This window comes from Diceros bicornis, chromosome 8 (genome assembly GCF_020826845.1).
Source record: "Diceros bicornis minor isolate mBicDic1 chromosome 8, mDicBic1.mat.cur, whole genome shotgun sequence".
Classification (NCBI taxonomy): Eukaryota; Metazoa; Chordata; class Mammalia; order Perissodactyla; family Rhinocerotidae; genus Diceros; species Diceros bicornis.
Window position 1 is genome coordinate 64,023,911 of NC_080747.1, and position 23,750 is coordinate 64,047,660.

Genomic DNA, 23,750 nt, shown 5'->3' on the forward strand with positions numbered 1-23,750 from the left:
AGTTGCTTTATGTACCTCAGTGCTCCTGTATTGGGTGCATATATATTTAAAAGTGATATGTCTTCTTGGTGGAGCATCCCTTTTATCATTATATATTGCCCCTCTTTGTCTTTCATTACCTGTTTTATCTTGAAGTCAACTTTGTGTAATATAAGTATGGCAACACCTGCTTTCTTTTGTTTGCCATTAGCTTGGAGTATTGTCTTCCATCCTTTCACTCTGGGCCTGTGTTTGTCTTTAGAGCTGAGATATGTTTCCTGGAGGCAGCATATTGTTGGGTCTTGTTTTTTAATCCATCCCACCGCTCTGTGTCTTTTGATTGGAGAGTTCAGTCCATTTACATTTAGGGTGATTATTGACATATGAGGGCTTGTTGTTGTTATTTTATCGGTCATTTTCTGGTTCTTTTGCATTTCTTCCATTTCTCGTCCCATGTCTTTTGGGCTACCAATTCAGTTTGGTAGTTCTGTGTGGGGGTTCTCTTAGTTTTCTCTTTCTTTATTGTGTGTGATTCTGTTCTGATTATTTGGTTAGTGGTTACCATGAGGTTTGTATAAAAAATCTCGTGGATGTGATAGTCCATTTTTTGATGGCCTCTTAGTCCCTTAGACTAAGTCGATTTGATCCCTTTCCTCTTCCCCTTCTAAGTTATTGTTGTCAATTCTTATTCCTTCTTGTATTGTGAGTTCATGTTTAACATGATGAGGTTATATTTCTTCTTGGTGCTTTCCTTCCCTTGATCTTTGGCTTTATAATTGTTTGCTAATCTATTTTGATAGAGGATTGCAATTTTTCTGGTTTTGTCGACCTATTTTCCTCCTTGTTCAAAACTTTGAATCCCCTTTCTCTTTTTTTTCTCAGGGATGAGGGCCTTCTTGAGCACTTCTTGTAGTGGGGGTCTTGTGGCAATGAACTCCCTTAGCTTTTGTTTATCTTGGATAGTTATTATTTCTCCATCATATCTGGAGGATATTTTCGCTGGATAGAGTATTCTTGGCTGAAAGTTTTTGTCCTTCAGAATTTTGAATGTATCGTTCCACTCTCTCCTAGCCTGTAAAGTTTCTGTCGAGAAATCGGCTGAGAGTCTGATAGGAAGTCCTTTGTATGTTATTTTTTTTTGTCTAGCTGCCCTTAATATTTTTTCTTTGTCATTGACTCTTGCCAGCTTTACTGCTATATGCCTTGGAGAGGGTCTTTTCATGTTGATATGTTTAGGAGATCTATTTATTTCATTCACTGGTATTTCCAACTCCTTCCCCAGGTTTGGAAAGTTCTCAGCTGTTATTTCTTTGAACAAGTTCTCTGCTCCTTTTTCCCTCTCTTCGCCCTCTGAAATACCTATAATCCTTATGTTGGATTTCCTAATTGAGTCAGATATTTCTCGGAGAGTTTCTTCATTTCTTTTTAGTCTTAGTTCTCTTTCCTCCTCCATCGGGAGCATTTCTGCATTGCTATCTTCAGTATTGCTAATTCTTTCTTCTTTATTGTCAGCTCTGATGCTTAAGGCTTCCAGATTTGTCTTTATCTCCTCTATCTCCTCTATTGTGTTTTTCATCTCTAAGATTTCTGATTTTTTTTTATAATTTCAATCTCTTTTGTGAAGAAACTCGTGATTTCATTGAATTGTCTGTCTGTGTTTTCTTGTATTTCATTAAGCTTATTTATGATGGCTATTTTGAATTCTCTGTCACTAAGGTTATACATTTCTGTGCTTTCCGGGTTGACGTCTGGGTGCTTGTCATTTTCCTTTTGGTCTAGAGATTGAATATATTTTTGCATAGTGGCTGTCTGTGTTGGCTTACTTTTCCTCATGGTGAAAATATATGGTCACAGTTTCCTCTTGCTGCAGCTGGGTGGAAGTCAAGGGCTGTGTATTCTGGCCTGCCTCAATCCGTGGGCACTCTTCTCAGGTCCTTGCTGATCTGAAGCGCGGCTGAGCAGAGGCTGTTGGGGGTGAGGCGTGGGAACAGCGGGGACTGGAGTGCAGCTAGGCTGAAGCAGCTGGGGCTGGGGTGCGGGTGGGTTGAAGCAGCTGCAGCTGAAGTGCCACTGGGCCGAAGAAGCAGGAGCTGGAGCACTGCAGGGCCAAAGAAGCTGGAACTGGATTGCGCTGGGCCGAAGAAAGAGGAGCTGGAGCGCTGCTGGGGTGAAGAAGGAGGAGCTGGAGTGCCGCTGGGCCAAAGAAGCTGGAGCTGGAGTGCCGCTGGGCCAAAGAAGCTGGAGCTGGAGCGCCGCTGGGCCAAAGAAGCTGGAACTGGAGTGTGGTGGGCCAAAGTTGCTAGCTGCAAGTCAGCTGGAGCCTGAGCACAGGCCAAGGCGAAGCAGCTGGAGCCGGTGGTCGGGGGGCAGTCAAGCCAAAGGAGCTGGGGCCGTGGCACAGTGGAGCCGGGGCATCTGGGGCCATGGCTTAGTCCAGCTGGAGCTGCTGGGGCTCTGGTGCGGTGGGGCCTGAACTGCCGCTGCCTCTGGTGCTGGGGTGCAGGCTCACCCCGCTGCTGGTGGGGCCCTGGCACCTGGGGGCTGCTGCCTGTGGGGGTGGGGCGTGGTCATGCTGCCCTTGCTGGTGGGGCCTAGGCGCCTGGGGGCCGCTGCCTCTGGAGATGGGGCTGAGGTAAAGCGCTGCTATGCTGAAGTGCCGGTCAGGCAGGCTGGGTGGGGGAGGGGCACTTATTTTCACCTCCCTGATCTCAGAGGTTTCTCACCTCACTGTTGCTCCCTGCTTTCCTGAGGGGCTAGCTTGTTGAAAGTACCCTTGAAACAGTTATGCTCCCTCTGTAGGGGGATCCCTATGGGCTGTGAGGGTTCTTGGAGAGTGCCGGTTTTCACGTGGCGTGCTACCCCTCCCCCTCCTCTGAGAGCCGAGTGGTCTCAGTCTCTGGGTTGCAGTCCTTGGGGAAGGAAAGGAACTCCTCTTACCTCCTTCCACTTCCTCTGGGGATTCCAGCACCTCAGTCCTTGGGTGTATGGCTGCCTGGGTGCCTCAGACGTCCCCTGTGTCGTGTGAATAGCTTCTGTTGGAATATGAATGTCCTTTTTGTTGTGTCTTAGAGGGGGAGAGTTCAATGTGGGAAGCGCACTCCGCCATGATGCTGACGTCACCCACCTGTAATGTCTTGTTTTTTTTCTTCTGTGAGGAAGATCAGCCCTGAGCTAACATCCATGCCAATCTTCCTCTTTTTGCTGAGGAAGACTGGCCCTGAGCTAACCTCTATTGCCAATCATCCTCCTTACTTTTCCCCCTTTTTCTCCCCAAATCCCTGGTAGATAGTTATATGTCATAGTTGCACATCCTTCTAGTTGCTGTATGTGGGACGCCACCTCAGCGTGGCCAGACAAGCGGTGCGTTGGTGCACGCCTGGGATCCGAACCCGGGCCGCCAGTAGCGGAGCGCGCACACTGAACCACTAAGCCACGGGGCCGGTGCCTGTAATGTCTTTTAAAATCCAGAATAACCCTACCCCCATCATTTTCTTACTCTGCACATGGAACACTGTACCAGACAACTAGCCAAAGAGTCAATATCTCAGATTTTGTCTGATTGTTTCTTTGTGTTACCATTTTCCTTATTCTTCTAGCCTCTGTTTTCTGTAAACTGGAAGTTAGGCCTTAAGATTTATTAGGTCAAAGGTTTTTAACAAAGGTACTTCATAGATGATGCTGTTTAGTTTGTATTGCATCACATCAGGAAGCACATAATGTCAATATTAATGCCAATATTAGTGACCCCTAGATTTCTCCCTTGTAAAGGAATGCTTTTCCTTTTGATACTGTGGCACCATGTGAAGCTGCTATTTCTCATCAACCTTTCATCTAGGATTTTGGCATACACTGATGATCCTTGCTGAATCAGTTTCTTAATATCATACTTCTCAATTTTGGTACTTTTTTCTCCTAATCCCATTGACATTCTCTATCATTTTTGGGAATAGTAGTGTCCCAAAAATGGAGTAGTGTCCCCCCATGTGTTGGGCAAGAAAATGGGTTGAGAACTGTGGTTACAGGAAACATTTAATGGTATCTAATTTTATATAACTTATTCCAAGTTGGATTTTCAGTTCTTTGAAAAGAAAGTACTGATTAGGAGCTGAGAGACATTTATTGAATGCAAATTATGCTTGACAAAATTAATTTTTTGTAGTGACTAGGAAACTTTTTTACTTGTAGTCAGGTTATGTGAAAGAAGCTAGTGTATGTTACTTTTAACAATGTGTTTAAAAAATACCCTTTTTTTTCTTTTCAGAACAGTTTGCTTAATTCAAAAGTGATTGAACAGTTATATTCTAACCACATTGATTATTCATTTTGCATTTACTATTGTGTGAGACCCTCATCAAGTTGCGTAACACCCAGTGGAACATAGATTGATAAGCAGATAGGATCAAGTATGCTGTATGGTATAGACAGGAAGCTGTGAGAGTTTTAAAGAAGTGCTGTGCAACCTGTAAGGAAGTCTGATTGTATCAACAAATATTTATTAAGTGCTCAATTCAGTATTGCGTGTCTCCAAAATATCTGGTACCGTCTTTCAGACTTTTTTGGATCATTGCAAATCCATTCTGAATTGTAGTTAGATTTAAAGTTTCTTAATTGTGCTCTATGGGATACTTTTCATCTTCCTAAGCAGAAGATAAAATACGTCCATAACTACTACTTCTAGATAAGTAGTTGTATTCCAACAATTCTCCGACACCAAACGAGTGTCCAACAATTCAATTCAATTCTGACACTACCCAGAGTAAGTGTAGACCCCACAAGTTAAAGGGCTTAATCCCACAAAATTGCCCCCATTTCAGATGCCAGGGGGCCACCAGCACTTCTGATGGACTGGCTTGACTGCAAATTTGGGGCTTCCCATGACCCTTCTTCAGATTTGATAAGTTTACTTGAATGACTCACAGAACTTAGGAAAGTGCTACACTTATGATTACCATTTTATTATAAAGGATACAAATGAGCAATCCAGATGAACCGGTATGTAAGGCAAGGTCTGCAAGGGTCTCTAGCAAAGGAGCTTCTGTCCCCATGGAGTCAGGGTCCACCACTCTGTCAATACATCAGTATGTTCACCAACCAGGAAGCTCTCTGAACCTTGTTCTTCAGAGTTTTTGTTGTGGCTGCTTTACATAGGCATGATTGATTAAATCATTGGCCACAGGATTGAATTCAACCTCTAACCCTCCTTTCCCTTCAGAGTTCAAGAGGTGGTGTGGGAGTGAGGCTGAAAAGTTCCAACCCTCTAATAATGTAATTGATTTTTCTGGGACAACCCTCCATCCTGAAGCTATCTGGGGCCCCACCACTGAAGAGTCAGAGTAATGCTTTTAATAAACATAATCAACTTATAGGACATTTCTACCCTAAAATGAATGGGGGAAGGATTCATTTAGACATCATTTTGAGTGACTCTAGTGGATTGCTTTCCATTAGACACAGACTTTAAGAAGCCAAACATAGAGGTGGTTTATAGTGTTAAAAAGAAAAGATTATTTTAGCCTTCATTTAACTACCTCAAATTTCCGAGTCTTTAAACCGAAGTATTATTTTTAAAGCTGATTTTGGGTTTGAATTATGCATGACATTTTATTTATATTTGGAGTTACAAATGATTTGGGACATGTAGGTAAATATAGTCTCTTTGAATATTACTGTGTTTATATTAGTTTGTTTATCAAGTCATGTGTTTATTTTCATGCTTTGTATTATTTAAAATGTGTAGTCTAAATCTAATCTTTGCAAGATGAAGTAGTATTAATAACAACAGCATAATAGTAATAATAGTAGTAGTAATTATAATAGCTACTATTTATTAAATGGGCTATATTAGGTACTGTACATACATAATCTCATTCACTCTTCAGAACAGTCCTATGAGATCTTACACTGTCTGCCAAAATGTATGAGGAAACCAGGGCTTAGAAGTTAACTTGCTTATGTTTATACAATTAGTAATGGTGGAGTTAGTATTTAATTCCATGCCTGACCCCATAAGCCTTGCTCCCCCCTCGCCCTTGCTATACTGAGTTTCAAGAAGAAAATTAATGGAGCTTTTTGTCATCATTCATTGATTCATTCATTCATGCATTCAATAAATGATAGTTGTGTTCCTACTAACTTACCAGGCGTTACTTTGTCTTCCATTTTTACCTAGCAGTGCTTGTTGCTTCAAAACCTCCAACCCTCATAATGTCCATTATTAATGTAAAGGACTAAATCCTATCATTTCATTTCTCTTGTTGGTCTCTTCTTTAAAACGATGATTTTGGAATACTCAGCCTTGCTCACTATATAGTATTTAAGTTTTTTGGGTCATCTAATAGTAAGATGTGGATTCTAGCATATCTTCTGGACATTTTTACTATTATTTACTGGCATTATTCTTAATATTACTATACAGTTACCTTACAATGATTATCTTACTATGATGACTTTGGAAATGGAAAAATATTGAAGCAACTGTGAAAGTTTCCTGTCTAATTTCAGTTAGAGAATGAAGTATTTGGTAAAATGATGCCATCAATATATAATATGCCCTTTTAAGAATAGTATTAGCATAATTGTGTTCACATAATCACTCCTTGCTTTGTGAGATGACTGGATAAGGATATAGGGCTAACGCCATCCCTAACTAAGGCAAATTTGCGATCAATTTTTCTTGTAGCTTTTAGGATCTTCTCTTTATCCTGAACCTTCTGAAATTTCTTGATGATGAACCTTGATACAGATCCCTTTTTGTTTATTGTGCTTGGTGTTTACTCGCTGAACCCTTTACTTATGGAAACTCATGTACTTCAAGTTTGGGATTTGTGTCTGTTAGTATCTTTGATATATTTTTTTCCTTCATTTTCTCTCTCTTCTCTTTCTGGATCTTCTGTTATTGTGATACTGGATCTGCTGGACTGGTCGTTTTATGTTCCTGTTTTTTTCTCTATTCTTTTATCCTCTGGAAAATTTTCTTGATTTCATCTTCTAGCTTCTATGTAGAAGTTTTTAGTTTTGATCTCTTAGTTTTAATTTGCAGAAGTCATTTCTCATTCTCTGTGTGTCTCTTTTATAGGACCCTGCTCTTATTTCATGACTGCAATATTTTTCCTTAACTCTGAAGATATTTATAGGTTCTTTGGATGATTTCTTTGGCTCCCAGCATCTCTTCAAAGTTCTTTTTTTCATCTTTGCTTGTTTTTCATCTCTTATTCGTATTAGAAGCTTTCTGTGAATGACTGATCAACCTTTGATGTCTGTTTTTGAAAGAGCGAGGCGCTAAAGTGATGATTGGAAAGGCTTTGTGCAAATGGGGAGAGTTTCTTGATTCAGGGCTTCACTTGAGTGTGATGAGTCAGAAAGCCACTTTTTTCATTGTGTGACTCCCAAATTTCAGAATCTATATATTTTTTTCATCCAGTTTCCCAGCAGAGAAATTCTGTAATCTCCTGTTGTGATTAGGATGTGCTGTATGTCTAGTTCTTGTAGCCGAACAGTCGTCTAGGGTTGAGGTGGGAGATTCTCTTTTTAATAATTTTATTTATTTATTTATTTTTCCCCCAAAGCCCCAGTAGATAGTTGTATGTCATAACTGCACATCCTTCTAGTTGCTGTATGTGGGACACGGCCTCAGCATGCCGGGCTAAGCCACTGGGCCGGCCCCAGATTCTCTTTTTAGTATGTAAACTTTTACTTAATCCTTTTGTTTTCAGGACTACACCCTTCCCTCCCTTCTCTTGCCTTCCTGGCTCCAAATGGTGCCTGGTGTCACAGATTACTGCTGGTTTAACTAATCCTGACTGTGGGGAATGGGGTAGGGAATCTAGAGGTGTGACTGCTTTTATGAAGACTTTAAGCCGGTCTTCCTATTTTCCCATTGCTATCTCTGCCTTCAGATGGCCCCTGTAATTCTTCAGTGTCTCCAGGTTTATGCCATTAGAATGGGCTTGCTTCTGGCTCATCCTTGCTTGCCCCCTCCCCCAATCAGATGCTTGGTGTGGCCTTTCTCTGTTTTGTTTAATCCTTTACCATGTGTCCGTAAGTTCTCCGATTTCCAAAATTTTGTTGACATCTCTTGCCTCTTTCATTCTCTTTGATGTTTTGGGTTTATGCCTTAAAAAATCCTTTCTGTTATTTTTGTTATGGCGGGTGCAGAGGTAAATGCTAGTGTTGAGACGGCCATATGTTAATTGGAAATCTCTTGACTTTGTGTGACTGCTTTTTGTATGCTGCTTTTACTCTGCAGCAATTCTGCGTGCTAAGATTCTGAACATTTATCTTCTTGCTTACCTTGATATGTTTTTTAAGGTGATGAGTACTTTTCTCATTCATTTAAAAGAAATTTTCTACATTATTTCTTTAAAAATTACCAATAAAACATACACCTCTTAAAACATCCAACACTATGATGGCATGTAAAGAAAAAATATTATCCCCCAGTTATGTGATTCCGAGTCAAGCTTTGATGTGTGTCCTCGCATGCTGTTTTTTATGTTCATAGAAATATTAAACGTGTTTTTTAATTTGCAAAAGACGCCATCCGTATACCAAGTGGAACAAATGACAGACCAGGAGAAAATATTTGTAGTTGCTTATTAACAGAATTCTATAATGCTCTCCTACCAAACGAAAGAAAGAAAGAAAGACACCAATAATATGAAGGCAAGTCACAGAAGGGGAGTATAAGTGGCCAGCAAAAAGAGGTAAAGATGCTCAATATCACTGGTAATCAGAGGAATGCAGATAGAAATAACAGTGTGAGAATCTTTCTCTATCAAATTGGCAAAATTTAAAATGTCTTTACTAGTAAGCTCTGGTGAGCATGTGAGAAAACTGGCTCTTACATTGCTAGTGGAAATTGCTACAGCCTTTCCAGGTATTAATCTAGCAGTATCAAATTTGAAAGGTGTTTTTCCTTTGGTAGATTTACCTTGGGAATCTGCTACAGGAACAAAAGCACCAGTCCTTAAGAATGTTTGTACAGAGTGTTTATTGTGCAACATTTGTTGTTGGTAATGGCAAGAAACAGGCAAATAAAATACCAGACCAACCTGAATGACCACCACTTTGGAGATTATTAAATTATGGTATTTATATGTATGGTATACTATACAACTATTAAAAAGAATAAGTTAAGCAATGTGTTAATTGCAGTCTGTATTGTAAGATTCTATTTTTGAAAAAAGGTGGGGAGGAGAGGGTGAACCCTATATAGAGGTATCAATTTTTAAAAACTAGACATTTTTATAAACGTTATCTGATAAAACCTGTATAAAAATTACCTTAAAAACAAACTTTATCAGTATAAAGTAATTGGAGGATTTCCTGGGTGGCTGGCCCTTGAGTTTGGATGGAGGATTGTTCATTATGATTTATCCCAGGCTGACTACAGTCTAAAACTAATGTCCTAATCCAGGTCTTTGGTTTCTTGTCCACTTAACCCAGTGGACCACTTAGCCCTGCTGTAACGATTATTTTGTTATTGATGAATTTCTGCTCCTTTGGATACCTTTACTTGGTAAAATAATATCCTTGCCAGTGGAAGTACAAGGAAGATAAGAAAGAAAGAAATTGATTCTATAATTTTTTACTTTTTCATGTTTTCTTTCTAAACAAATTTGAGGGGAGTAACAAGTATATATATACAATTAATAAATTAAAAATAAGACAAAACAGAAAAATAATGGCTTAATAGGAGGAATAAATAATGATTTATCAGGAGGAAAAGTTAGTCTGTAGAAATACATGCTGTACGTTCATACACAGTTACTGAAGGTGCCTGGCATCTCTAGAGCAGTGCCTTCCAAGATGGTTTTCAGTCAGGTGCGAGCTGCATTGTCATTATTTTAATACTACTAATTGAAGCAAGTTTAGGTTGGCTTAAAGCCACTCCTTTATTTAAATGTGATTACTTTTTGTGGAGCATGGGAGAAAAAAGGTGAGATTTGTTAGGCAGCCTATGGAATTGTTTCACATGTGAACTGTATGTCCTGCCTATATTGTATAATTTACAGATAACAAAATATACCCATAATTTCCCTTTTCATGTTAACTTTCATAAATACATATTATTTCCCATTTTGCTCTGTCAGACCATTATCTGTCACTAGTTCTTTTATTTTCATGGGATTTTGAAAACATTTGGAATGCTTTATAGTACTCTTTTAATCCCATATTGGAATTATAAATTTATTTATAATAATTTAAAAACTGTGCCTTGAATTGGACTTGAATTGAACTATGTATTGAATTAGATATAGAAGTATATAATAAGTGTAATTTGTGGTTACTTCCAGTAATCTTTCGATTTGTGTATGAAATGAGCTGAGAGTTCAAGTATATCATAATATAGTCAAAACTCTAGGTACAGGTGCCTGAGGGAGTGATGAGCATGAATTGGGTCATGAAAGACTTCTCTGAAGAAATATATGTGTTGAAGAATTTGGTAGATATGGATTGGTGGCAAGCAGGTTGATGATACTTCTCTTTTGGTTTACTATATCTTAACTAGTTACCTCCCACTAAATGCATTCTTCGAACAGAGATAATATTAGCTAACTAATACTTAATCAGAAAGTTCTGGAAAATATAGTATTTAGAGAAATATAAACATGTTATTCCATTTCATTCTCAAAGCAGGCACTATTAATGACCATTGTTTACCATGTTTAGATATAAATCATAGTTAATGAACACATTATCTCTCTATTTAGAAAACTTAACATTTGGCCATATCTGTGTCTAATTTAGGATTAGTGGAATTGGCAAACTTTAACTTCTGGAACAGGGGTTTTATCAAGAAAACTTAGTTAACATTTTTTCCCCAATTTCCCTAATTCATAGGGATAAAATTACTTTATTCTGTGGGTGGTTGAGAATGGATATATAGGATCCATGTTTCCTCCAGGAACTTTTACTCTGGTTCAGTGGATACTTAACTAGGTTGTACATGAGAACCATCTGGGGGACAGCCCCCTCTGAAAAACCAATTTACATTATTATATATTCATAAAAACATACAAAAGTAGAATAATAAACTAAGTAGAGATTTTTAGCAATGTATATACTAGGCCTGATTGAGACCTTCTGATTCAGACTTAGGGTCAGAACTTGGAAATTATTTAAGATAAATTCCAGCACACATAGACATGCGCGCACGCGCGCGCGCGCGCGCACACACACACACACACACACACACACAAACACATAAACATACAAACATACACACCCACCAGCTCACCAGGCAATTCTGGTGCATAGCTATGTCTGGGAAGCATTGTTCTGGGGGAATTGCTAGATAAATGTCTCAAAACAAATGCTATTTAAGTGATTTATCTTGACCTATACTTATACTACCTCCATATCTAGAGATATTCTAACTTTTAGCATTTTCCTTAATTTTTAATCAAATAAAATTTGAGTAAAGTAGCACTGTATTAATGCTACTCATTTGTTAATGTTTGCATATGAAATTAATGCTAAGTGAAGTTCTTTTTAAAAAATGCCCTGCATTATTAGAGCTTTTAATTAAAGTACTTTTCCCAAACATTATCTTCTTCTCTCCTGGTAACTGCCTTGTGAGGGGGTTGATTTGATTTCCCCTACAGTATATACATGGAAATCCAAATGTACAAGTGGGGAGTTGTGCAGTTTCTTGTAACTGCAATTGAAAGATATGGAGACTCTGGACTCTCATTCTGGAGTGTCCTAGGAGCTCTTTTCCCCTCTTGTTATTTTGACTGCTTTGCACTGAGCTGGAGTGCAAATGCTTTATCATTGCTCAGGATGCTGCTTTATAAGGGCTATCTAATTGATAAAAGTGACACACTGTTTTTTGGTTTAAACTATAAGTAAACTACAAAATATCTATGCCAAGATGAGTTTTAAAAATCTCAAGTGCAAATGTTTGTTCAGATGTGACAGGAGTAATTGTTCTCTAGAATACCTAGCTATATGTTTCAGTTATGATGCTTTCTCAGGTGAATTGTCCAAACACACTGTCCAAACAAGTGTGGCATAAATGGTGAGGACATTTACCATCTCACATCTCATAAGAGTTCTGGAAGGAGGTGGTTCCAGAGTTGCCTAATTCAGTAGCCTAACTATGTCAGTGTTCTGGGTCATTTTCTCTCTGATTCTTTTTCTCAGCATGGCCACAGATGGCTGCCATAGGTCTAAACATCATATTCTTATACAACAGAATCCAAAAGCCGGAAGGAATAGCAGGGCTTTCTTCATAAGTCTCTCTCTTTTTTTCTTGGTGAAAAATCTTTCCCTGTAACCCCCAGCAGACTTTCCCTTAAGTCCTGTTAGCCAACATTGGTTACACATCCAATCCTAAATCAGGTGCTGACAAGAGGAAATGGGATTCCCATTATCACCTTAGAACCATGTTGGTTCATCGCCTGGAACTGAAGGAGGGGCCCCAAGAACTGGAGGAGAGATCTATTGATGTCTCATATTAAATAACATCAGTGTTTGTCATCACAAGAGGGGGAGGCTGATGGGTAGGCAATTACTAGTATATGCCAAACTATAGTAATATAGTTATGTTCTGACATTTTCCACATACTATGTAGGAGGTATTCCCATTCAAAATGAAATTTTAGTGTTTTAACCTTTAAAAGAAAGGCATGTTCATTTGAGAAGCGTGTTATCCCCTATGTGCTATCTCATGATTGGCCTTGGAATCCAAAGTTTTGGCTTTTAATCTAATATGTTAGTTGCTTACTGTTCTTATTTTTGTCTTGGCTACAGTCAGTTTATTTCCCTCTGAGATTAAGCTCCTCAGTGATATTATATGATTTTGGAAGTAGTTTCTGATTCTTTTTAATTAACTGGTACTTGTTCTTCTAGGTGGATTCTCCACGGTTTTCCTCGTGCGGACACATGGTGGAGTTCGCCATGCATTGAAGCGAATGTATGTCAATAACATGCCAGACCTCAACGTTTGTAAAAGGGAAATTACAATTATGGTAAGTGAAAGAGTAATCCCATTTTAAAGATTTGGTGTATTTTCTTTCGGTTTTGCACTATAATATTAACCAGCTTTTTGGCAAGTTACTTATTGGTTTATGCACGTCTAGAAAACCTTTGAAGATCATTCAATTAACTTGGAAAATTATCTGGGAATTTATAGTATATTCCTTATAGCCATACGTAGGGCTAAGTGCAGCCAATTCCTTCCTCTCTTCTTTCCTGCCTTCCCTACTGTATTCAGTGGGCAAGCAACCCTTCTTTATTCTTTTATTAAATACATTTTAATTATGGAATATTTTGAGGATAGAAAAATTTAGAGAATTATATAATGAACACCAGTTTGCCCACGACCCAGCTTAAGAAGTAAAACCTTACAGATACAGTTGAAGGCTTCTGTGTATTCTTCCCCAGCCATGTCCCTATACTGTCTTCCTCATCCAGAAAGAAACCACTGTCCTGAATTTGGTGTTTACCATTCCCATGGGTGTTTAATACATTCACTGTATGTGTTTGTATTCACAAACAATAATTAGTTTTGCTTTTCATTTTTAAAATCATTCTGTAAAGTTGATCCGGCTTTTTTTTTTTTTTTTTTGGTGTGCTCTGCAATATATGGTAAGGTATCCTTCAGCAAGGGAAAAATTCTTTGTAAATATTAGGAAAAGTGAAAAATATTTTAGTAGACCATTAAAGAAAATTTCAGTGACTCAATTAACTAGACTAAATAGTTAAAAAACATTACAAAATAAAATTTTCTTTTTTTTTCAAGGGTTGCTTATTCTCAGTGCTCTGGATGGCTTCTTGTTCTTGTTATCCCCTTTCTCCCCTGACTTTCCTTCTTTCTCCTCTTCCCTTGTCTTCTTTTCTCTTCCTCTCCTCATCCACTGTTTATCAAGTGCTAACATATATATTTAACATTTTTGTTTTATTGAGGTAAAATTCACATCATATAAAATTAACCATTTTCAAGTGAAAAATTCAGTGGCATTTAGTACATTCACAGGGTTATGCAACCACCATCTCTAGTTCTAAAACCTTTCATCACTCCAAAAGGAACCACCCTGCCCATTAAGCAGTTGCTTTCCATTACCCGCTTGTTCCAGCCCCTGGCAACCACCCATCTATGTTGTATCTCTGTGGATTTACCTGTTCTGGATATTTCATATAGATAGAGTCATGCAATATGTGACCCTTTGTGTCTGCCTTCTTTCACTTAGCATGTTTTGAGGTTCATCCACATTTTAAAATGTATCAGTACTTCATTCCTTTTTATGGTGTAATAATATTCCTCTGTGTGTATGTGTGTTTGTGTGTGTGTGAGAATCACAATTTGTTTATCTATTCCTCTGCTGATGAACATTTGTTTAAAACCATTCATGGACATTTGCTCTGTTTCTACCTTTTGGCTATTGTGAATAGTGCTGCTATGAATATGGGTGTATATGTATTTGTTTGAGTACCTGTTTTCAGTTCTTTTGAGTATACATCTAGGAGTGGAATTGCTGGATCATGTGGTAATTCTGTGTTTAACTTTTTAGGAACCATTAAACTGTTTTCCATAGCAGCTGAACCATTTTATGTTCACACCAGCAGTGTATCAGACTTCCAGTTTTTCCACGTCCTTGTAAACACCTGTTATTGTCAGTCCTACTTATCCAGCTGTTAAAAGGGGGATTTCTTATTTTGTATCAACATTTTTATCAACATATGTTTTGACCCCTTTTGTTTGAAGATAGGCACATTTATACAATCTGACTTATCTGAATTCTGCTCTTTTGTCCTATTTCTTAGCTAGACTAGAGTTGATTAGACTTTGAGTCTTGCTTTTTTTAAGGTAAGGCTATTAGCTAAAAGGGTCAAAAGATTTACCCTAAGATAATGAGGAATCTTAGACTAAGTTCTCTAACTAACTTGAGCCCAGATATGGTACTATTGTACCATAATTCTTCCTTTCAATAGAATTTGTATAATTTGAGACATATAAAAGAAAGTCATCAACAGCAGCAACACTCAAATACTATGCTTTTGAACAAGATATTCTAGGGAGATTAGCTCTTTAGAGCAGTGGTCTTCCAGCTTTTTTTGATGACCCATCCCCCATTATATATATATATTTTTGAATTATTCACATTTTCAGCTGCCATTAGCCAATATCTCAAATTATATTACACAGTTAAAACTAGGTTTATTATTAATAATAGTGGATGTAAATTCATTTTAAATAGTATTCTTGATAATTGTTTTTTAATTTCCAGACAGACCTAATTAGATCATTGTTATTTTTAAACTCATTATATGCTGCTGATTATCGTGCACTAGGAGCAAAAGTGTTGGATTTGCCATTTTTTTCTCATTTCCTTGTACTTGTATTATTAGGATTATCTTTATCCTATAGTTTCTTTACAGAAATCTTTTGTAGCCTGTTGTTCATTTTTTAGGTTATTTAGTTAAATGTATATCCATTCATAAATCCACTTAACTAGGTACACATAAGTTGCAGCATGTTGCAGGCAAAACAGACAAATGAGAGCATAGTTGTTAGTTCGTAAATATTAGAGCTTAATTTATTTTTTTGGAGATAAAAGTAAATATAAATAGAAGTTCTGATATTTTATTTTTGAGTCCCAAAGGCCTATCTTGCACACTCACTTTTGGAGACTTACTTTTGAGTGAACCGTCTCTTTCTTCCTCTCTGAATTTAAAAATAGTATTCATTGAAAATTTGCCTGTTAGAAAATGATGATCACATGTAAGTAAACTTTCCATTGAAACTGTAGCAACTTTTTTGAAATATGTCAGATTGTGTACTTATGCCTAATTCTTACTTTTTGAAATTCTTTAAATATATTAATGTAGACTTCAAAACCATTGCTAATAATAGAGCTTTAAAATGTACGTTTTCCAGTTTTTAAAATTTTGTTTCTTTTTTACAGAAAGAGCTGTCTGGTCACAAAAATATCGTGGGTTATTTGGACTGTGCTGTTAATTCAATTAGTGATAATGTATGGGAAGTGCTTATCTTAATGGAATATTGTCGAGGTAAGTATTTTTTGCATTTGTTTTATATTAAAAAAAATTGCCCTTAAAATGGATTACTAGGTGTTTTGGTTTCTCCCAGGGCAGCTGTCACCTAATTCTAGACACTTCTTGCAATCTCAGCTTTAATTATCTGTCCAATTAAGGAATGCTGTTAAAAAATATTTAAAACCTAGTCATAGTTGCTGCAGTGATGATATGAGCGTGTAAAAGGACAATCAGAAGAATGCTGTTGGGTTTAAAGTGGGTAATCTAAGCAGCTCAAGAGCAGTTACACCTCACGCTCCCTATACATTTCTTTATAATCCAACCAAGAAGAGCTTAGTGTGTCAATATTAGTGGTGTAAGATTTTTTTCCAGCACTCTACCATGTTATCTTTTAACATATTAAATGTAATAAATGTAGAGGATACATTTTGATCTATAATTTTTGTAAACTTTTATTATGTGGTCTTTTGGAGTTCTTTTATAAATATTAGAAGATAGAAAACCGCATTTTATTTGGACCTAATGTGGTATTTTCAAAGAAATATTTACTTGTAAAGTATGCCTTCAGAATAATAATAATTTTTTAAAAATACCTGAAATTTTTTTTTTTACTTTACTGTGTGTGTGAAGGGGGCAATTAATCCATTTCCTGCAAACTTGCTTTTTCTTTTTGATCAGACTGCATCTGACAATTTGGGTTCTAGGGAGCCCTGGTTTATATTTAGATTTTTTAGAGATAGTTATGATTGTTAATTATGATACCAGGAACTCCTGTCATTTCCTGAAGATTGGAGGAGGAAGAGGAGGGTGGTGGTGATGGAGAAAATATGGTCTCATTTACTCCAATCTTTTTTTTTTTTTGTGTGTGTGTGTGAGGAAGATCAGCCCTGAGCTAACATCCATGCTAATCCTCCTCTTTTTGCTGAGGAAGACCGGCTCTGAGCTAAGATCTATTGCCAGTCCTCCTTTTTTTCCCCAAAGCCCCAGTAGATAGTTGTATGTCATAAGTTGCACATCCTTCTAGTTGCTATATGTGGGACATGGCCTCAGCATGGCCGGAGAAGTGGTGCATCGGTGCGCACCCGGGATCCGAACCCAGGCTGCCAGTAGTGGAGTGTGTGCACTTAACCGCTAAGCCATGGGGCCAGCCCTACTCCAGTCTTGTAAGGAGGGAAGGACAGAGGAAAATGAAGTGAATTAATATTATAATGTCTATTGTGATATATTTGTTCTTATTTCCATATATAATATTAAAAAATTAGATGTTTTCCTGATTGTTTTATATGTTTCTCATTTTCTCTACAGCATTGTGATCTTTTTAAGGAGAAGATATTGATTTTCCCTACTCCACTTTCCTGAATTCTAGCTTTTATGATGCTAATTATTAACTGGATTAGAGTTGACTAATAGCCCTTGGTTACTTGTAACTCCTTGTAATTGAATCAGGCATAATCATAACCCTGGATGAGTTTAATTAATTGTCATCCAGAAGATATTTTAAAAGGGGAACCAAATGAACTTCAATTTTTTTTAAAAGACTTTATTTATTTATTTTTTCCCCCAAAGCCCCAGTAGATAGTCGTATGTCATAGCTGCACATCCTTCTAGTTGCTGTATGTGGGACTCAGCCTCAGGATGGACGGAGAAGTGGTGCCTCGGTGCGCGCCCGGGATCCGAACCCGGGCCGCCAGCATCGGAGCGCGTGCACCTAACCACCAAGCCATGGGGCCGGCCCTGAACTTCAATTTTTAGGGGACTGATTTTATTTTAAAGTAGAAGTATAACCTGAGCTATGTTTTGAGGAAGGCATTCTTTTGCTTTTTAAAATTTTTTTGAAAATTTTATCTGGTTGAATCAGCAAGCTTTGTTTTACATGAAATTTTAATTTTTATCAAAGTAGTTCATGCACATGTTTTAAAAAGTCAAATAGTTCTGTTAAGCTGTGGCTAAATCTGTATCCTTCTGCTCCCTCCCTCTCCTCAGAGGCATTCACTTTAAAATCCTGGAGATGTTTCTTCTCATATTGACTTCCATATTTCTACACTGCATTATGTAGGAGAATCTGTAGTTTTAGTGAGATATTTAGAGTATGAAAGAGAAGGAACTAGAAAAGCAGGGGAAGTATGTGATTCTGGGCTTGAGGAAGCTCTTGAAAGAAAGTTTGCTAGTGCTATTTCTGATTTTGTTTTAGATACTGTCTCCAAGAAAAGATGAGGATTTTACTGTCAGTGTGGTATGGTCTTAGTTTTTGGAATAAATCAATAATTAGTGTTTAAATTATTTTGTTTTTCATTTAACTGTGATGTGTAATATTCTATAATTGCATTTTCTTTCTTGTACTTCTTTTTATTTTTCCTGGAGTTAATAATTACCCCATTTCTCGTTTGCCTAATTTCCTTCGTATACATTAGTATTTTAGCCCCACATTCCCCAATAGAAGTGTAAATCTTTATGCAGTATGTGTAAACATTCTAATATTTGTGTCAGTTTCATATTTTTTTCCCTTAGAAAGTCTCCTTTGGGGAGAGTTCAGTTCTGCTTAATTTTGAACAGCATTTAGCTGTCATTCCGAGAATTCCCTTTCCTCCCTCCTGTCTTAGACTCCCTGCTCCTCATGTCTCCCCCTTGTTTTACTACCTCCTTTGGTAGAGCACAATTTTCAGTAGCTTTCTCATAATGGGTTTATGGAAGGAAACACTTTTGAAACCTTGCACATATATTGGCTGGCTAAAGAGTTATAGGTTAGCAATAATTTTCATCTAGAATTTTGAAGGCATTATTCCTTTTTTCCCCTAGTGTTACTATTGAGAAGTCTGATGCATTATGATGCCTCAATTTTTTATGTGACCTCTTTTTCATGGACACTTTTAGAATCTTTTCTTTATTCCCAGCATTCTAAAATTCAAGATATATGTGCCTTGGTTATGGGTCATTTTGGTCTCCTTTTTCTGGGCCCCCAGTATTTTCCCCTTTATTTTTTCTGTTCTCTTTTTCTGGACTTTCCATTTTTAGGATATTATCTTCCTAGATTGATTGATCCTCTGATTTTATTTTTTAAAATTTTTCTTCTTTTTCTTTTTATTCTACTTGTGTTGGGAGTATTCCTTAAATGTATCTTTGAGCTCCTCTATATAATTTTGTATTTCTGTTATGTTATTTTTAATTTTCAGGAACTCCTCCTTGTTCTCTCACTGTTGTTATTCTTTGTTAAAATACACCTTGCTCTTGTTTTGGATGCAAATCTTTTGTTGTCTGCAGTTATTAATTACAGTTTTTAAAGACTTTTTCAGTTTCTTGTGTTTTTGTTTTTTTTGAATTCTTTTGTATTTTTTATTATGCCTTTTCTTGTATGTTAGAAGTTTTCTTCAAATGTTTCACCAGCTAACTGTATGTATTACAGATCAGAATGTACCCTCTCAGTGGGCAATTATATCTTAAGAGAAGGAATCCAGAGGATCTGAATAGAGCATGCTCAGTTCCTTTTCTCAGATGAATCAATTAGATAACTTCCTTTTTCCTCCTAGGGGAGAGGAGTAAGTTGGAGGGGTAGAGAATAGGAGAATAAATACTCTCTCCTTACTACCTCTATAAAAGCTAATTGTATTACATAAAATTGTTTAAAAATGAAGGTACTTTAGCAAGGGAATCAGTGTTATGTGTATAGTTCAGGTATATTGGTTTTGATTATGCAGGGGTAAAACTGTATAGAAAGTAAAAGAATGTGTTGTGTAGCTGGTATGCCTCATCATGGTTTTGGGTATCAAATGTTTACAGTCATCTTTTGTCAGATGTTATATCTCTCTAGGTTCATAGTTTGGTTCTGATTAATTTGCTAATGTTCTGATGTATAGGTTAAAGAGAAATTATGTGCTTTAGGTATCAGACTTCCAGAAATCAGAGTTAGTATTTTGAGTTTACTTTTATTATTTTATGAAAAGAGCTTTCATTTCTAGGAGATGTCCTACAGAAATTCCCATGGATAATATATCCGTTAGTTTTTGTTTAATAACAAAACATCCTAAAAGTCAATAGCATGAAACACTGTTTATTATTGCTCGTGTATTAGTGGGTCAGCTGTTCTAAACTGAACTTGATGAGGTGACACTGCTCATTTTGGCTGGGTTTGCTCACATGCCAGTGGGTTTGCTGGGATTAGTTGGAGTGGCTCTGTTTCACATGTTCCTCATCCTCTTCCTGGCACTAACAAGCTATGCTGGGCATATTTTTCTCATGAAGATGGTAGAAATTCAAGTGAGCAAGTGGGAGATGTGAGGCCTCTTAAAGCCTAGGCTTGGGACTGGCACACCACACCTCTGCCTTATTTTTTTTGGACAAGGCAAGTCACATGGCTGAACCCAAATGGAAGAGCAGGACATTCTCTCTGGCCCATTTATTGGGAGGACCTGCAATTACAAGGCAAAGGGCATGGATAAAGCAAGGGTTGAAGATTTGGGGCCAGTGATGTAATGTAGCAGATAAAATTTAATTATCTTGTAAAGAAAAAAGAACAAAACAAGTCGTATCAAAATTTAAATGGAGTGATAGGTTTCACTTTATGGCTCTTTTAATTAAATGGTGATAAGTGTAATCTCAGAGATATGAAAATTGTTGGATGACTACTTCAAGAGATCAGAAGAATGTTTTTAAATTTTAGTGATGAAATTGGGCAGAGTGTAAAAGCTTTTGTTTAGGAGGTGATGCCTGTTTGAAAAATATAGAAAGTTTTGAGAGTTATATGCATCCTGTTTTAAAAGACCTTCAGTATACATTGTTTGATTTCTGAATCTGATTTTTAAATTTTTCATTGGAATATTCTTTAATTTTCAGAAGACTTTGATTTTGGGTAATGAAACTTTGTTTCTACATTTGAAATGTAGGTCAAATACAGCTTTTAGCTTTTTCTGGGGATTTGGATTTTGTGATTCAAAGTTTCTAGCCCAAAGATCTCTGAATAGAAGAAGGAGGTTTAATATTTTAAAATTTATTCAACTCATTACAACATTGAAAGTTTGGAAGAGGTAGAATGAGTTCAAGGTTATGATTTCTTTAGCTGTGAAATTATATTTCAAGAATGTGAATGAATACCAATAAAACACTTTTCATCCTGTTTAATTTTGGGTTTAAATGAGTCAGCATGTCCGACATGCTGGAGGATGGAAGAAATTGCTGCCTGGTCAGGTACCTCAATCTTGTGAGATACCCTGAACAAATTACATCCCAATAGACTTGTTTTCTGAAAGTTGAGGATTGATAGGTAAAATTTAATGTTTTTTCTGCTTTAAAATTCTAAGGAAAAAACCAACTATTTCTATTTCAGAAAATACATGAGAATGCTGTTTAGACAGTAATAATAAAAGTAGCAGGTGTATATGCACTTTCATACAGATTAGAAAGTAGCAATCATTTATTTATCCAATCTTGTTAAAGTTTCAAGTTAACATAAGCTTCCCTTTTTAAATTCCCAAACTTGATTTTTATTATAATGCTTTCTGAATGAATCATGTGTTTACTTGTGTTCTTAGAATGTAATGATAGTTAACTTTTTCTTAATAATTAAGAATTGTCATTATTAGGCTATCAATTGTTGTAGTATATTGTAATACATAGTAATCCTCTCAGGGCTCATTCGTATATGTGTGGCTATTGATGTTAGTAAGTTACTCTGCCCATTGTCTCTTACCTGGGTTAGAGCATTAGCTTCTTAACCCATCTCACCATTTCCACTCTTGTGATTCCCCCCATCCCCCAATCAAGGAGATCTTTTCAAAAGTCAAGTTGGGAAGTTTCCTTGGTTCTCAAGATAAAATCTAAAGTACGGCTGATCACTGTCTACGTTGTCAGTGTCATCTCACCTTACTCTCTTATCTCTTTCCTAGACCATATCCACACTGGCTTTCTTTAAGTTGTTCAAAGTCATTAAGCTCTTTCCCAAATTGGAGGCCTTTGTACATGTCACTCACTTTTGCTAGCATGCTCTTCTCCCAAATCTCTGCCTGGTTAATTCCTAATTATCCTTCAGTCTCAACATAAATATCACTTCCTTAGACAGGTCTTAGCTGACATCCTCTCCTCCCCATCTTCCTTCACCAATTTAAATTTAAGTTTCTCTCATATTACCCTTATTATATGTAATTATGATATGCATTTATTTGTGTGATTAATGTTTATCTCTGCCTTTAGACTATAAGTTCCATGAAAATAGAAACTTATTTTTGTTCACCATTGTTTACCCAGTAACTAGCACAGTGTGGAATAACTGTTTCTTCAAATTTGTGATGCCATCAATTATAAGGTACGCTCTGGCTTCAGAGATGTCAAAATGTTAAAAAATGGCCACTAGCATTAGTAGGACATCATCTATCTTAAGATGTTTTCATCTCAGAGATGTAAAATGTGAAAAAATGTATGTCATTGAATCAATACAATGTGGTATAATAAGTATCCTTACGTGAGAATTATGAAAAAGCCAATTCCCCATTACCTGAGACCATAAAGGCATTCTTAATTTCTTTATTTGTGATAAACTTCATTTATTAAAAATATGTCCTCTCAAAATTACTTTTTTGGTTAGCTGGGCAGGTAGTGAATCAGATGAATAAGAAGCTGCAGACAGGTTTTACAGAATCAGAAGTGTTGCAGATCTTCTGTGATACCTGTGAAGCTGTTGCAAGGTTGCATCAATGTAAGACTCCAATAATTCACCGGGATCTGAAGGTACGAACTTTAGACTACTTATGGATAATACATCTTAAACTTTGGAGTTAAAATGTTTTTGGATTCTCTTTATCTAAACCAGTTTTTATTACTAGCACTGAGATTGGTCTCTGTCCCCTGCTACGTTTCCTGAGGCCGTCTAAAGACTGACTGTAGGATGGAAATTGTGCTTTCTGTGACCCTGAAGGTTTCTAGCATAGCTGTAGAGGTGGATTTTGTGCCCTCTACTCTGCTTCTGTTTTACATAGTAGACTTCTTTAAAAGCTTTCATTTGAACAAAAGTGTGAACATCACTGACATAGGTTGAATGTTCCTTCACACTATTCTCTCCCAGTTTGGCACCCCTCCTGTTTCCTCTAATCCACATTAAGCATCGGAGTGTTTTCCAGAGATGCTGGAGGGAATGGTAAATGGGTCTCTTTACTCATTTATTTATAATTTACTATAGTTTGGTGGTGATTGTCTTTAAATTCTCTTTATTACCTTTTTGTGAACCTGACCGCTTGTATATGGTACCAACTTGTTACACTGAAAAAAGTCTCCGAAGGGGATTGAACATTCCTGGTATCATATAGCTAGGGATATCATTACACATATCATTTAGAAACATAGGTGTCCTCTTTGATGCCCACAAACACTAATATTACAAAAATTCCTCTTCCTGAAATACTTTATGCCCAGATATCCTATGGCTAACCTTTCCCCACCTTCAGGTCTGCTCAGGTTCACCCTCTCAGTGAGGTCTGTCTTGAGCCACCTTATTTATAATTATAGCCTAGCATTCTACTCTCTACTTGCTCTACCTTTTATTAACACTCGTCACCTTCTAAAATACTATATAATTTGCTTGTGTATTATGCCTGTTGTTTATTTTCTGTCCTCTTCCACTAGATTGTAAGCTCTCTGTGGGCAGGGATTTTTCTCTTGTAGTGATGTATCCAAGCATTTAGAATGGTGCCTGCCACATAGCAGGGTCTCATTAAATATTTAATAAATGAATGAATCCCATTTCTGACTGGTTATGTAAAATTTATGAAAGGTTATTATAAAATGCT

The 23,750-nt window shown here is 37.0% G+C and overlaps 1 protein-coding gene across 2 annotated transcripts in view; it reads left to right on the forward strand.

Annotated features, from left to right (window-relative positions):
- The window catches only part of BMP2K (BMP2 inducible kinase), a 128,179-nt gene that overhangs the window by 41,131 nt on the left and 63,298 nt on the right, over window positions 1-23,750 (forward strand). For both annotated transcript variants that reach the window (XM_058547344.1, XM_058547345.1), the window contains exons 2-4: window positions 12,835-12,953; window positions 15,891-15,996; window positions 22,553-22,695. In XM_058547344.1, the coding sequence (XP_058403327.1) occupies window positions 12,835-12,953; window positions 15,891-15,996; window positions 22,553-22,695 (368 nt within the window). The remainder of the gene's footprint in view (window positions 1-12,834; window positions 12,954-15,890; window positions 15,997-22,552; window positions 22,696-23,750) is intronic.